The following is a 13,150-nucleotide window of genomic DNA, read 5'->3' as shown; positions in this document are numbered from 1 at the left end:
CAAGACAAAGGAGCTGATCGTGGACTACAGGAAAAGGCGTGCCAAACAGGCCCCCATTACCATCGACAAGGCTGTAGTGGAGCGGGTCGAGTGTTTTAAAGTTCCTTGGTGTCCACATCACCAACGATCTATCATGGTCGAAACATACCAAGACAGTTGTGAAGAGGACATAACAAAACCTTTCCCCCTCAGGAGACTGAAAAGATTTGGCAGAAGGTCCTCAAAAGGTTCTACAGCTACACCAGTGTGTATCCTGACCGGTTGCATCATCACCTGGTTATGGCAATTGCTCGGCATCTGGCCGTAAGGCGCTACAGGGGGTAGTTCAAACGGCCCAGTACCTCAGTGTACCTCGGCCCAGTGCCAAGCTTCCTGCCACCCAGGACCTATATAGTAGGTGGTGTCAGAGGAAAGCACATAATATTGTCAGAGACGCCAGTCACCCAAGTTATAGACTGCTTTCTCTGCTACTGCACAGCAAGCGGTACCGGAGCGCCAAGTCTAGGACCAAAAGGCTCCTCAACAGCTTCTAACCCCAAGCCATTAGACTGCTGAACAATTTATAAAAATCGCCACTAGACAATTTACATTGACCTCCCCCTCCCTTTTGTACATAGCTGCTACTCACTTCACCCCCACCTACATTTACATATTACCCTCCTGCACATTTACTTGGTACCAGTGCCCCCTGTATATAGCCTCCTTATTGTTGTTCTTATTGTTACTTTTTATTTTAGCCTACCTGGTAAATATTTTAATCTTCTTGAACTGCACTGTTGGTTAAGGGCTTGTAAGTAAGCATTTCACGGTAAATCCTTGTAATGCCACATGTTCAATGGCTCAAATTGATTAATTCACATGATTGAGGTTTTATGTGAGCTATATAAACGATAATTGTGAGGAAAGGTTGATGCCACAGAATTAATACAGTACAACTCATTGGGATACAAGCCCCACCCGTAGACTGTAGTAGTGACTCCATCACTGCGCCGTGGCGTGGAGCTTTTTGCATCAGCTGCAAAGACCTATGTGTATGAACTTTATTGTTCCCAAGCAAAAAACATTGCACCAACAGGTCGACGTGTCAGGAAATAGTCGGCGCAAGTAAATGGGCTAAAGAAGGGTTGGGTAACAGTCTACGAAAAACAACAGTTTTAAAGACTTTAAAAAATACATTTTCAGCGTGAAATAAATATAGCTAGCTAACGTTGGTTGTCACCGCTTTCTTACGATGTTGACCAAATTCGAGACGAAGTCGGCCCGTGTGAAAGGTAAGTTAATGCCGTTAAGTTAGCAACCTGTGTTAGCTAGTTAACGACGTTGCCCATGTTAATGTAAAATGTTATCTTTAGTCGTTGTACATTTACAAGACATATTTATTGATTATATTAGCAATGCCATTGTCACGATCTCTAGATTGTTCATGACTTCGCTAGCTAGCTTCTTCCCTCTGATTGCAAGGAAACGTATGCTATCTTTGCTAATGCTAACGACACTACATGACCAAAACACATCTCGATTTGTTCAAACTTATAGGCGATTCACGATAAAACAGTACCAGTCAAATGTTTGGACACCTACTCATTCAGGGGTTTTTCTGTTTTGTTTCCTAGTTTCTACATAGTTGATGTCTTCACTATTATTCAACAATGAAACAACATATGTAATCATGTAGTAACCAAAAAAAGTGTAAAATCAAAATATATTTTTTATGAGATTCTTCAAAGGAGCCACCCTTTCCCCTGATGACAGCTTTGCACACTCTTGGCATTCTCTCAACCAGCTTCACCTGGAATGCTTTTCCAACAGTCTTGAAGGAGTTCTCACCTATGCTTTTCCTTTACTCTGCGGTCCAACTCCCATCTCAACTGGGATGAGGTCAGGTGATCTGATGCAGCACTCCATCACTCTTTCTTGGTCAAATAGCCCATAAACAGCCTGGAGGTGTGTTGGGTCATTGTCCTGTTGAAAACAAATGATAGTCCCACTAAGCGCAAACCGGATGGGATGGCATATTGCTGCAGAATGCTGTGGTAACCATGCTGGTTAAGCGTGCCTAGAATTCTAAATAAATCGCTCACAGTGTCACCAGCAATGCACCATCACACCAACTCCTCCATGCTTCACGGTGGGAACCAGACATGCAGAGATCAACCGTTCACCTACTCTGCAGCTCACAAAGACTTGGCAGTTGTGTCCAAATTTTAGATTTTTGGTTCCATCAGACCAAAGGACAGATTTCCACCAGTCTAATGTCCATTGCTTGTGTTTCTTGGCCCAAGCAAGTCTCTTGTTCTTATTGGAGTTTTTTAGTAGTGGTTTATTTGCAGCAATTTGACCATGAAGGACTGATTCACGCAGTCTCCCCTGAACAGTTAATTTTGAGATGTCTGTAACGCATTCATTTGGGCTGGAATCTTGAGGTGCAGTTAACTCTAATTAACTTACCCTCTGCAGCAGAGGATACTCTGGGTCTTCCATTCCTGTGGCGGTCCTCATGAGAGCCAGTTTTATCATAGGGCTTGATGGTTTTTGCGACTGCACTTGAAGAAACTTTCGGTTATTCAAATTTTCAGGATTGACTTACCTTCATTTCTTAAAGTAATGATGGACTGTAATTTCTCTTTGCTTATTAGAGCTGTTCTTGCCATAATATGTACTTGTTCTTTTACCAAATAGATATGCCACCTCAACCTTGTCACAACACAACTGATTGATTGGCTTAAATGCATGAAGAAGGAAATAAATTCCACAACACCTATTAATTGAAATGCATTATGAAACTGGTTGAGAGAATGCCAAGAGTGCAAAGCTGTCATCAAAACAAAGGGTGGTTACTTTGAAGAATTTCAAATATAAAATAGAAACGGGACCCTGTCTTTCAAAGATAATTTGTAAAAATCCAAATATCTTAAAAGATCTTCATTGTAAAGGGTTTAACCACTGTTTCCCAACAATTAATGAACATGCACCTGTGGAACGGTCATTAAGACACTAACAGCTTACAGACTGTAGGCAATTAAGGCCACAGTTATGAAAACTTAGGACACTAAAGAGGCCTTTCTACTGACTCTGAAAAATACCAAAAGAAAGATGCCTAGGGTCCCTGCTCATCTGTGTGAACGTGCCTTAGGCATGCTGCAAGGAGGCATGAGGACTGCAGATGTGGCCAGGGCAATAATTTGCAATGTCCGTACTGTGAGACGCCTAAGACAGTGCTACAGGGAGACAAGACGGACAGCTGATCGTCCTCTCAGTGGCAGACCACGTAATGCACATACAGTTTTAGTGACTCAGGCATTATAGAAAATGAACACCTGTCTCATATACAATCTCTCAAGCACAAGCCCACGTGCTAGTGAGTCGCCAGCTTATATGTATGTATGTGTGTGTGTGTGTATGTTTTGAACATGGCTTCCGATCTCAGAAATCTGACTTCAGTGCGTTCAAGACAACTGATAACTTGGGGGGAAAAACTATCTCCGATTGGGGCTAATATTTTTTGAGAGCGGTCATCCAACTCAGAATTTAAAATCTGAAACTAGGGTATCTTTCTAGAATTCCGACCTGAAGATCAGTGACATCGTTCATCGAGTTCCAAGTTTCTTGAAAGCACCAATAATCATTGATTGTGTACTTGATGACCATGTTGCCATTCATTGGTGTCATAGCTAGTAGACACAGGTTGTATAACTAGCTAGTCTCCCTTGGCAAACTTGTTACCGCCTACAATGTGTCAAGCTTTGCCACGGGGCGGATTTACAAGACTAGTAAGTCAACTTTCTAAAACCATTTCTTTTCCATAGGGCTGAGTTTCCACCCTAAGCGGCCCTGGATCCTTGCTAGTCTTCACAATGGAGTCATCCAGCTGTGGGACTATCGAATGTGCACACTGATTGACAAGTTCGATGAACATGATGGTAAAATGAGTTTTGTAACAAATTTCAACAACAAAAAAATGTAAGGATTTGATCCAGTTTGATTGGTTATTGATTATGATGTTTGTGTTTTTATTGTAAAGGCCCTGTCAGAGGAATTGATTTCCACAAGCAGCAGCCTCTTTTTGTGTCTGGAGGTGATGACTACAAAATCAAGGTTAGACATTTATATTAGGGATGTGAAAAATTTACAATTTTGCTTAAAAAAATAGTTTTTCCGTTAAAATTATAAGGGAAAAAATCATACAATTCCATGTCAATTCACAATGCAGAATAATGGTCCTATTACATATGTGTATATACCCTTGAAAGCGCTACGACATGTTTGTTTGTCTGTAAGAGCATACAATGGCTTTTTAACATTAGAACTGCCTGACCTTTCAGCCTATTAGTACCCGCTAGAGAACATTGCTAACGTTGCCGGGCGTCCCCATTAGCATACGCATCAGATGCATATCAACCCGCAAAGTTGCGAGGATATTCTTGGAGAAAGTGATATTTGGAAAAAGAGCTGCACCTCTTGAATTGAGTTATTTGACAGAAGTTAGTGTCACAAAGTGCAGAATATGTTATTTTTGGTACTATATATAAATCAAAAAGTTTCACATGCATGTGACTGAAGGAGGATTTGATAAAGTGATGCAGGTAGACTGGCTTCGTTTGCTTCCACTCGCTCATCAACTCAGTCAAAGATATGTTTTGCATTATTCCAAAGGCCTCTACTGCAACATAGGACATTTTTGTTTCCCTTACAGTAAATTTAATTCGTAATAATAGAATTATGGTAAATAAAACAGTCCCGTAAAGCTTATTTTAATGTAAAATAAGATGATATCGACCTGCCATAAACTTGGTCAAATTATTTGCCATAAACATGAGTGCCAATGCTGATTAAATTGGCAAAACGCAAACTCATCGTTACACTATTGTTCTAAATTAAATCAACCTCTTGACCCTCCTTGTCTGTAGATGGTTTCAAAGCGCCACTGAATGGGCATTTTACTTGTCTGTAAAGGAATGCCGCTTCTGAAGCAGGACTAACGTCCATTACTAGGCGACCAGAACTGTCAAACAAATAATCTCAATCTGCCTGCACACAGCCTGTCTACTTCTTACGGGCAGACCCACTCATTCCTAAATTAAATTCAATGTTATTGGTGTATACACACGGTTAGCAGATGTTAATGCGAGTGTAACAAAATGCTTTAAAGTTACTTAAATACTGTGACTTACCAAGACGTTTAGTAGAAAGAGAACACCCCTTCTGCTAGGAATCGACTCCTAAGATTCAGTGTTTTTGAAAAGGAGGAGACTGATTAGCTTCCGTAATTTAGAGAACACAAACACTTGCATCTTGGCTCATCTCCAAGATGGCATAGCAGTCAGACGTCTTTTGTCCTCGTCTTGTCGTGTACCATATATATATATATATATATATATATATATATATATATATATATATATTTACAACTTTCTTCGCATACCTTTTTATACATATATTTTTATTTTCCATAAACTCATCTTCAAAATACTCTCCTGCAACCCGCCTCACCAATTTATATATATTTTTTAAAAAAGAAAGCATTATTTACCTCAAATCTGTAATCCTCCATAGAAGCCAGCCAGAAGCTAAGTTTTGTACGGCGTGGCCAGGACCGGAACATACCGGACCTATTTTTAATTTTTTTCTCTCCGTGTCCCCGGATTTCAACCGCTAACTCTGGACATTTATACCTGGATCTCGCAGCTAACTAGCTGCTATGTGTGACTATCGGCTTACGTCGATTCCGGAGCAAACATAAATTATTCCGGAGTTAGCCAGCTGAAGAGTTCCATCAGTCACCCCTGGGCTACAATCACTTATCCGGACCCGTTTTACTGCCAACGCGGAGCCCCACCGGGCCTTCACAACTGGACTACCGACGTTATCTGCCCGAGGGAGTTATCCGGTTGGCTCCTCCGTCGCAACGTTACCTGAACGCCCATCTGCGGTCCGCTAATCGTTAGCTGTCTTATCTGCTACTATCTGAATAGACCTATCGGACAATTTTCTTATTTTTTTTTACATTTTCTATAACTATATCTATTGGGGTTTTTTCGAATTGGATTGATAGCGTCTACCACTCGGAACACCACTAATCCTATCGACGGAAACGCAACAAGGTGGCTAAAAACAGACCTCCATCCTATGCTAGCTTGCTACCGATGGCCCGGCTAGCTGTCTGAATCGCCGTGACCCCAACCAACCTCACTACTCACTGGACCCTTTTGATCACTCGACTAAGCATGCCTCTCCTTAATGTCAATATGCCTTGTCCATTGCTGTTCTGGTTAGTGTTTATTGGTTTATTCCACTGTAGAGCCTCTAGTCCTGCTCACTATACCTTATCCAACCTATTAGTTCCACCACCCACACATGCGATGACATCTCCTGGTTTCAATGCTGTTTCTAGAGACAATATCTCTCATCATCACTCAATACCTTGGTTTACCTCCACTGTATTCAAATCCTACCATACCTTTGTCTGTACATTATACCTTGAAGCTATTTTATCGCCCCCATAAACCTCCTTTTACTCTCTGTTCCAGATGTTCTAGACGACCAATTCTTATTGCTTTTAGCCGTACCCATATCCTACTCCTCCTCTGTTCCTCTGTCGATGGAGAGGTGAATCCAGGCCTTGCCGTGCCTAGCTCCACTCCTATTCCCCAGGCGCTCTCTTTTGATGACTTCTGTAACTGTAATATCCTTGATTTCATGCATGTTAACATTAGAAGCGATTACTGCCTCATTGCCTGCATCTGTAATGGGTCAGCGGTCAAACGACCTCCACTCATCACTGTCAAACGCTCCCTGAAACACTTCAGCTAGCAGGCCTTTCTAATCGACCTGGCCGGGGTATCCTGGAAGGATATTGATCTCATCCCGTCAGTAGAGGATGCCTGTTTTTTTTTTTTAACCATCTTAAATAAGCATGCCCCATTCAAGAAATTTAGAACCCGGAACAGATATAGCCCTTGGTTCTCCCCAGACCTGACTGCCCTTAACCAACGCAAAAACATCCTATGGCGTTCTGCATTAGCATCGAACAGCCCCCGTGATATGCAGCAGTTCAGGGAAGCTAGAAACCATTATACACAGGCAGGCTAGCTTTTTCAAGCAGAAATTTGCTTCCTGCAACACTAACTCAAAAAAGTTCTGGGACACTAAAGTCCATGGAGAATAAGAACACCTCCTCCCAGCTGCCCACTGCACTGAAGATAGGAAACACTGATCACCACTGATAAATCCACTATAATTGAGAATTTCAATAAGCATTTTTCTACGGCTGGCCATGCTTTCCACTTGGCTACCCCTACCCCGGTCAACAGCACTGCACCCCCCACAGCAACTCACCCAAGCCTTCCCCATGTCTCCTTCTCCCAAATCCAGTCAGCTGATGTTCTGAAAGAGCTGCAAAATCTGGACCCCTACAAATCAGCCGGGCTAGACAATCTGGACCCTTTCTTTCTAAAATTATCTGCCGAAATTGTTGCCACCCCTATTACTAGCCTGTTCAACCTCTCTTTCGTGTCGTCTGAGATTCCCAAAGATTGGAAAGCAGCTGCGGTCATCCCCCTCTTCAAAGGGGGGCACACTCTTGACCCAAACTGCTACAGACCTATATCTATCCTACCATGCCTTTCTAAGCTCTTCGAAAGCCAAGTCAACAGATTACCGGCCATCTTGAATCTCACCATACCTTCTCTGCTATGCAATCTGGTTTCAGAGCTGGTCATGGGTGCACCTCAGCCACGCTCAAGGTCCTAAACGATATCTTAACCGCCATCGATAAGAAACATTACTGTGCAGCCGTATTCATTGTCAATCACCACATCCTCATCGGCAGACTCGACAGCCTTGGTTTCTCAAATGATTGCCTCGCCTGGTTCACCAACTACTTCTCTGATAGAGTTCAGTGTGTCAAATCGGACGGTCTGCTGTCCGGGCCTCTGTCTCTATGGGGGTGTCTCTATGGGGGTGCCACAGGGTTCAATTCTTGAACCAACTCTCTTCTCTGTATACATCAATGATGTTGCTCTTGCTGCTGGTGAGTCTCTGATCCACTTCTACGCAGACAACACCATTCTGTATACTTCACGATATAGGCAGATCGGCCACCAGGCAGACGGAGTCAGAACCATAAACTAGGCCTATCTATCAGCAGTCAAAAGTTGTATCTCGCATTAAAATACTGTATTTAGCAATTTCTTGGCCTCCAATATCTCGTAACTCCAGTGAAGTAGGGCCTATCATCAATGAACAGGATAGGATATTCTACACACAACAGACTGAAGACGGAACACACACTCTCATCATTAGCGAAGAGAAAGAGCAAGCGAGCCAGCTGCACTGTGATTTACATTTTGTGAGGGGGAAAAAACATTGTTTTCCATTAAGGATTTTTCTTAACGTTAAGGATCCCAATTTCTGTTGAACGTTTAAACATTTACACTCCTAATTCATACACCCTCACCTTCTCCCTCATTTGTTTTAGCAGAGAATACATCCTAAAACATACTGGGAAACTGTGATGTCACTGCTCTATTAACTGTGTATCTCCCTTTACCAGGTGTGGAACTACAAGCTGCGGCGTTGCCTCTTCACTCTTCTTGGACACCTGGACTACATCCGCACCACCTTCTTCCATCATGTGAGTCCTTTCTCATTTTTACATACAAAGTGGCTAGCCTACATCCATTTTGTTGTCACTTACGTTACGGCCCAACCTTTTGAATGTCATGTTTATCCCTTAGTTTCATGTTCTGGTATAGAATGACAAATGGCTCTAATGCGTTCTGAAACCCTTTCCTTTCTCCAGGACTATCCCTGGATTCTGAGTGCCTCAGATGACCAGACCATCCGCATCTGGAACTGGCAGTCCAGGACATGCGTGTGGTAAGTCTGTGCCTGAGCTAAGAGTTGGCACCTCACTCAAACGCTTGCATGTGTCTGTTTTTCTAATTGTAAATGATGATATCATTTTTTTGTGTTTCTCCCCTGCAGTGTCCTGACAGGGCATAATCACTATGTGATGTGTGCTCAGTTCCACCCATCTGAGGACCTGGTGGTGTCGGCTAGCCTGGACCAGACTGTGCGCGTGTGGGATATCTCTGGTGAGATCGTGGGGATGGGACTCAGGGTAGCGGGTGGGGGTGAAGTTTGGGGAGGGGACTGGGTGGTATGGAAAGGAAGCCAGGGACAGGACATGTCCTGAACCCCTTCCTCTCCTCTTTGTAGAGAATGAATCTCTATGGGCTCTTTGCAGAAACACCTCTCTCCTTAGTTGAGATGGACAGGTGAATAGAGAGATTGAAAAGGATATCGTTTTTAGAATAGGGGAAGAGGATAATGAGAGCATAGCTATGAACGGAACTAAATACCTTTCAGTGAAGAATTGTAGAGCAAGGTAGTAAAATGAGCTAACACTTTGTTAGATGGTGAGAGAGATAGAATATGGGAGAGGTGTTTCTGTGCTTCTGCATGTTTAAATATCTATTTGTCGTCTGATCGTGTTTGACTGTCCTTCCATCATTCTTTTACTCTTCTCATATACTAACCCATTTTAGGTATCTAAGTTTCCTACCCCATTCTCAACTCACACACACCACATAATTCTGTTCCTCCTTTGGTAGATCAGTGTTGGCATGCATGGCTTCAGTGACTTCTCATAACCAAATATAATTGTATTTGTCACATGCTTTGTGAACAAAAAGTATAGACTAACAGTGAAATGCTTAGTTACGGGTGCCTCCCAACAATAAAGAAAAATATAGAATAAATAATAACACAAGGAATAAATACACAATGAGTAACAATAACTTGGCTATATACACAGGGTACCAGTACCGAGTAAATGTGCAAGGTTATTGAGGTAGATATGTACTGTAGCTCACAATCCTGTGCAGCTGGGAGGTGTGGATTTCCCTTATTTATTGTCACTATTCTGTGTGCATGAATGTCCCAGATTACATGATAGCCAACCGCTGTCTCCAGGCTCAGTTGGCCGTTACCATTTCACCTCTCAAATACCCTAAGTGAACTAGGCATCAGTGCCGTGCTACTACTCACTATTAACTGCTCCCATTGATGATAACGCATCACCTCGCAAACTTACCAATTGTTATTACCCTTTACTAATACGTCATATATGCGTGATATAATGCTCTACCTGTGCAGTGCGCAATGTCTCCACGGCACAGTCAGTAATACTGTAAGTAGCCATAACATCCTCTTTCAGACTTTCTCAATATCATCTTTGCATTTCCTGATCAATGCTGTAGATTACATTAACTTGTAATTGATAGGTTTGTTGGTCAGTAAGCATGAACTCTTGGCATGACTCAAACCTCAAAGCAGCAGAAAGATGTTTAGTTTGTAGTAGTGTCTAACCCAAGCATGGACTCTCCAAAATACTACTCACCCCTCCTGACATTCAACGCCCAATCAGAGCACCTCTTTACAACCCCAACCACCAGCCCATCAGCCAAGTCCATCCCTTCCCATTTACACCTGTGTCACCTGTCCCCATGCTCTCCCTGGAAACATCAACACCTGCACATGGGTTCCTAGTGCAGTTCTCCTTCATGAATCCTCTTCCTGATCCTGTTGGCTTATTTGTTCACCACATGATTTCCCTGGGCTAGCGACACTGACACAAACTGTTCCCTCCATATTAAGTGTGTGTTCTGACTCGAGTCCTGGACATCATCTTTTTTTGATTGTTTAATTGTGATCCAATGACGGGGAACTGGGATGCTCTTTGTGTGTTGGTGATTAATTAACCCCATCATGGCTGTTTTGAAGTGCCGTTAAAAAGAGATGGTAGTTCCTGGACTCGAGTTAGGACCACACTGAGAAAACAGGTTGTGTTGTTGCTTTTCAGTGCCTGTGTGTGTGTGTTCCAACAGCTACGTTTTTGTGTTAGAGCTCTCAAATCATGCACTGCCTTTCCTCTCACTGATGGTATCTCTGAGTGTATTAACGTGTGTCAATCCGTCTCTTTCTCCCTCCCCTGTATGTGGGTTCCCCTGTGTAACGTGTATATGGATTCCCCTTGTGCGTGGTGCTATGTTTGTTGGTTCCAGGTCTGAGGAAGAAGAACCTCTCTCCCAGTGCCGTGGAGACTGAGGTGCGAGGCATCTCTGGCGTCGATTTGTTCGGCGCTTCCGATGCCGTCGTCAAACACGTGCTCGAGGTGAGTCATTGATGTATGGTGAAAGTAAAGTCAGTGTTTCCCCTAGGATATTTTTCAACAGTGGTTACAAAGTTAGCGTGGGGGCTGTGGTAGTAGTTGTGGTTTTAGAGGCCCTCTTGGCCACAAAGACATGTTGCCGTTTTACAGCATATCTCTTGCAATTCTACACATTTGCCATGTTTTATGCTTTGTTCTTATGCAATCTAAGTGACTCAAACATAATAAAATGGGAGCTCCATGCCATGACTAAAAAAAAATCCCTATCTGTAGTTTTTATTTTGATTGTTAGGTCTCAAAGATGGTCTTATATTTAAAAATATATATATATATATATATATATATAGCTCCATTATCTTTTCTACATAATTTGTGTCTGGTTTTACTTTTACACTGAAAACGTTTTTACCATCCTTAAAATTAAAGTATTCACACCCCTTTACTTTTTCCACATGTTCAGCCTGAATTTAAAATGGATTCCATTTTTTTTTTTTGTCACTGGCCTACACATAATACCACCTAATGTCAAAGTAGAATAATGTTTGTAGATTTTTTTAAAACAAATTAACGAAAACCTAAGTTGTCTTGAGTCAATAAGATTTCAACCCCCCTACTCAGGAGTGAAACAAGTCACGTAATACGTTGCTTGGACTCACGAGCCCTCTTTCCGTTGGCTCGAATGTAATGATCAAATTCAAGCTGGGCCAGCGCAGCCCATTTTCACAATTGCTGCCAGCTCGATTAGTATTCGGGCTGGTGATGCCGTTACTATGTAACCACCAGCTGATCACTGCTGGATGCTGACACCAAGTTTAGCTAGCTCATCTGGGCTTGTTGCTGTTAGCTAGCACATGGACAAGCAGTACTGCACTAGTCAGACAGAACATGAATTACCACCATAACTGGATCCTTCATTCATTTTTGCATTACACAAACGTTTATGAGAACAGTCAGCCCTCAAATGCTAGCTACCTAACGTTAGCTAGCAAATCGTAATTGTTAAGGACTGGGGAGTTTTTCAGGATAAAAAAAGAAACAGAATAGAGCTAAGCACAGGCTAAATCCTAGAGGAAAAACCTGGTTGTCTGCTTTCTACCAGACACAATTCACCTTTCATCAGGCCAATAACCTTAAACACAAGGCCAAAGCTACACACACACACTGAATAAAAATATAAATCCACGTGAAGTGTTGGTCCCAGATTTCATGAACTGAAATAAAAGATCCCAGAAAATATGCACATAAAAACCTTCATTTCATTTAAATGGCACATGGTTTTTTTAGGTCCTTGTTAACCACTTGGGAGCCAGGCCCACCCACTGGGGAGCCAACTCAGCCAATCAGAATCCGATTTTCCCCACAAAAGGGCTACATTACAGACAGAAATAATCCTCAGTCTGCGGTTGTGAGGCCGTATATATATATATACTGCTCAAAAAAATAAAGGGAACACTAAAATAACACATCCTAGATCTGAATGAAATATTCTTATTAAATACTTTTTTCGTTACATAGTTGAATGTGCTGACAACAAAATCACACACAAATTATCAATGGAAATCAAATTTAGCAACCCATGGCGGTCTGGATTTGGAGTCACACTCAAAATTAAAGTGGAAAACCACACTACAGGCTGATCCAACTTTGATGTAATTGCACAAAGGCGAAGGTAGCGGTCCTGCTGCTGGGCTGTTGTCCTCCTACGGCCTCCTTCACGTCTCCTGATGTACTGGCCTGTCTCCTGGTAGTGCCTCCATGCTCTGGACGCTAAGCTGACAGACACAGCAAACCTTCTTGCCGCAGCTCGCATTGATGTGCCATCCTGGATGAGCGGCACTACCTGAGCCACTTGTGTGGGTTGTAGACTCTGTCTCATGCTACCACTAGAGTGAAAGCACAGCCAGCATTCAAAAGTGACCAAAACATCAGCCAGGAAGCATAGGAACTGAGAAGTGGTCCGTGGTCACCACCTGCAGA

At 42.5% G+C, this 13,150-nt stretch overlaps 1 protein-coding gene across 1 annotated transcript in view; it reads left to right on the top strand.

The window, feature by feature from the left end:
- Positions 1-1,031: 1,031 nt before the first annotated feature.
- Positions 1,032-13,150, top strand: part of LOC118394966 (coatomer subunit alpha-like) — a 28,339-nt gene continuing 16,220 nt past the window's right edge. Inside the window, exons 1-7 of the mRNA XM_035788685.2 lie at positions 1,032-1,271; positions 3,807-3,920; positions 4,022-4,095; positions 8,552-8,632; positions 8,801-8,877; positions 8,986-9,095; positions 11,067-11,176. Coding sequence (XP_035644578.1) covers positions 1,232-1,271; positions 3,807-3,920; positions 4,022-4,095; positions 8,552-8,632; positions 8,801-8,877; positions 8,986-9,095; positions 11,067-11,176 — 606 coding nt within the window. The 5' untranslated portion in view covers positions 1,032-1,231. The remainder of the gene's footprint in view (positions 1,272-3,806; positions 3,921-4,021; positions 4,096-8,551; positions 8,633-8,800; positions 8,878-8,985; positions 9,096-11,066; positions 11,177-13,150) is intronic.

The sequence above is a fragment of the Oncorhynchus keta genome, chromosome 15 (genome assembly GCF_023373465.1).
Source record: "Oncorhynchus keta strain PuntledgeMale-10-30-2019 chromosome 15, Oket_V2, whole genome shotgun sequence".
Lineage (NCBI taxonomy): Eukaryota > Metazoa > Chordata > Actinopteri > Salmoniformes > Salmonidae > Oncorhynchus > Oncorhynchus keta.
This window is presented reverse-complemented; position numbering and strand designations above follow the sequence as displayed.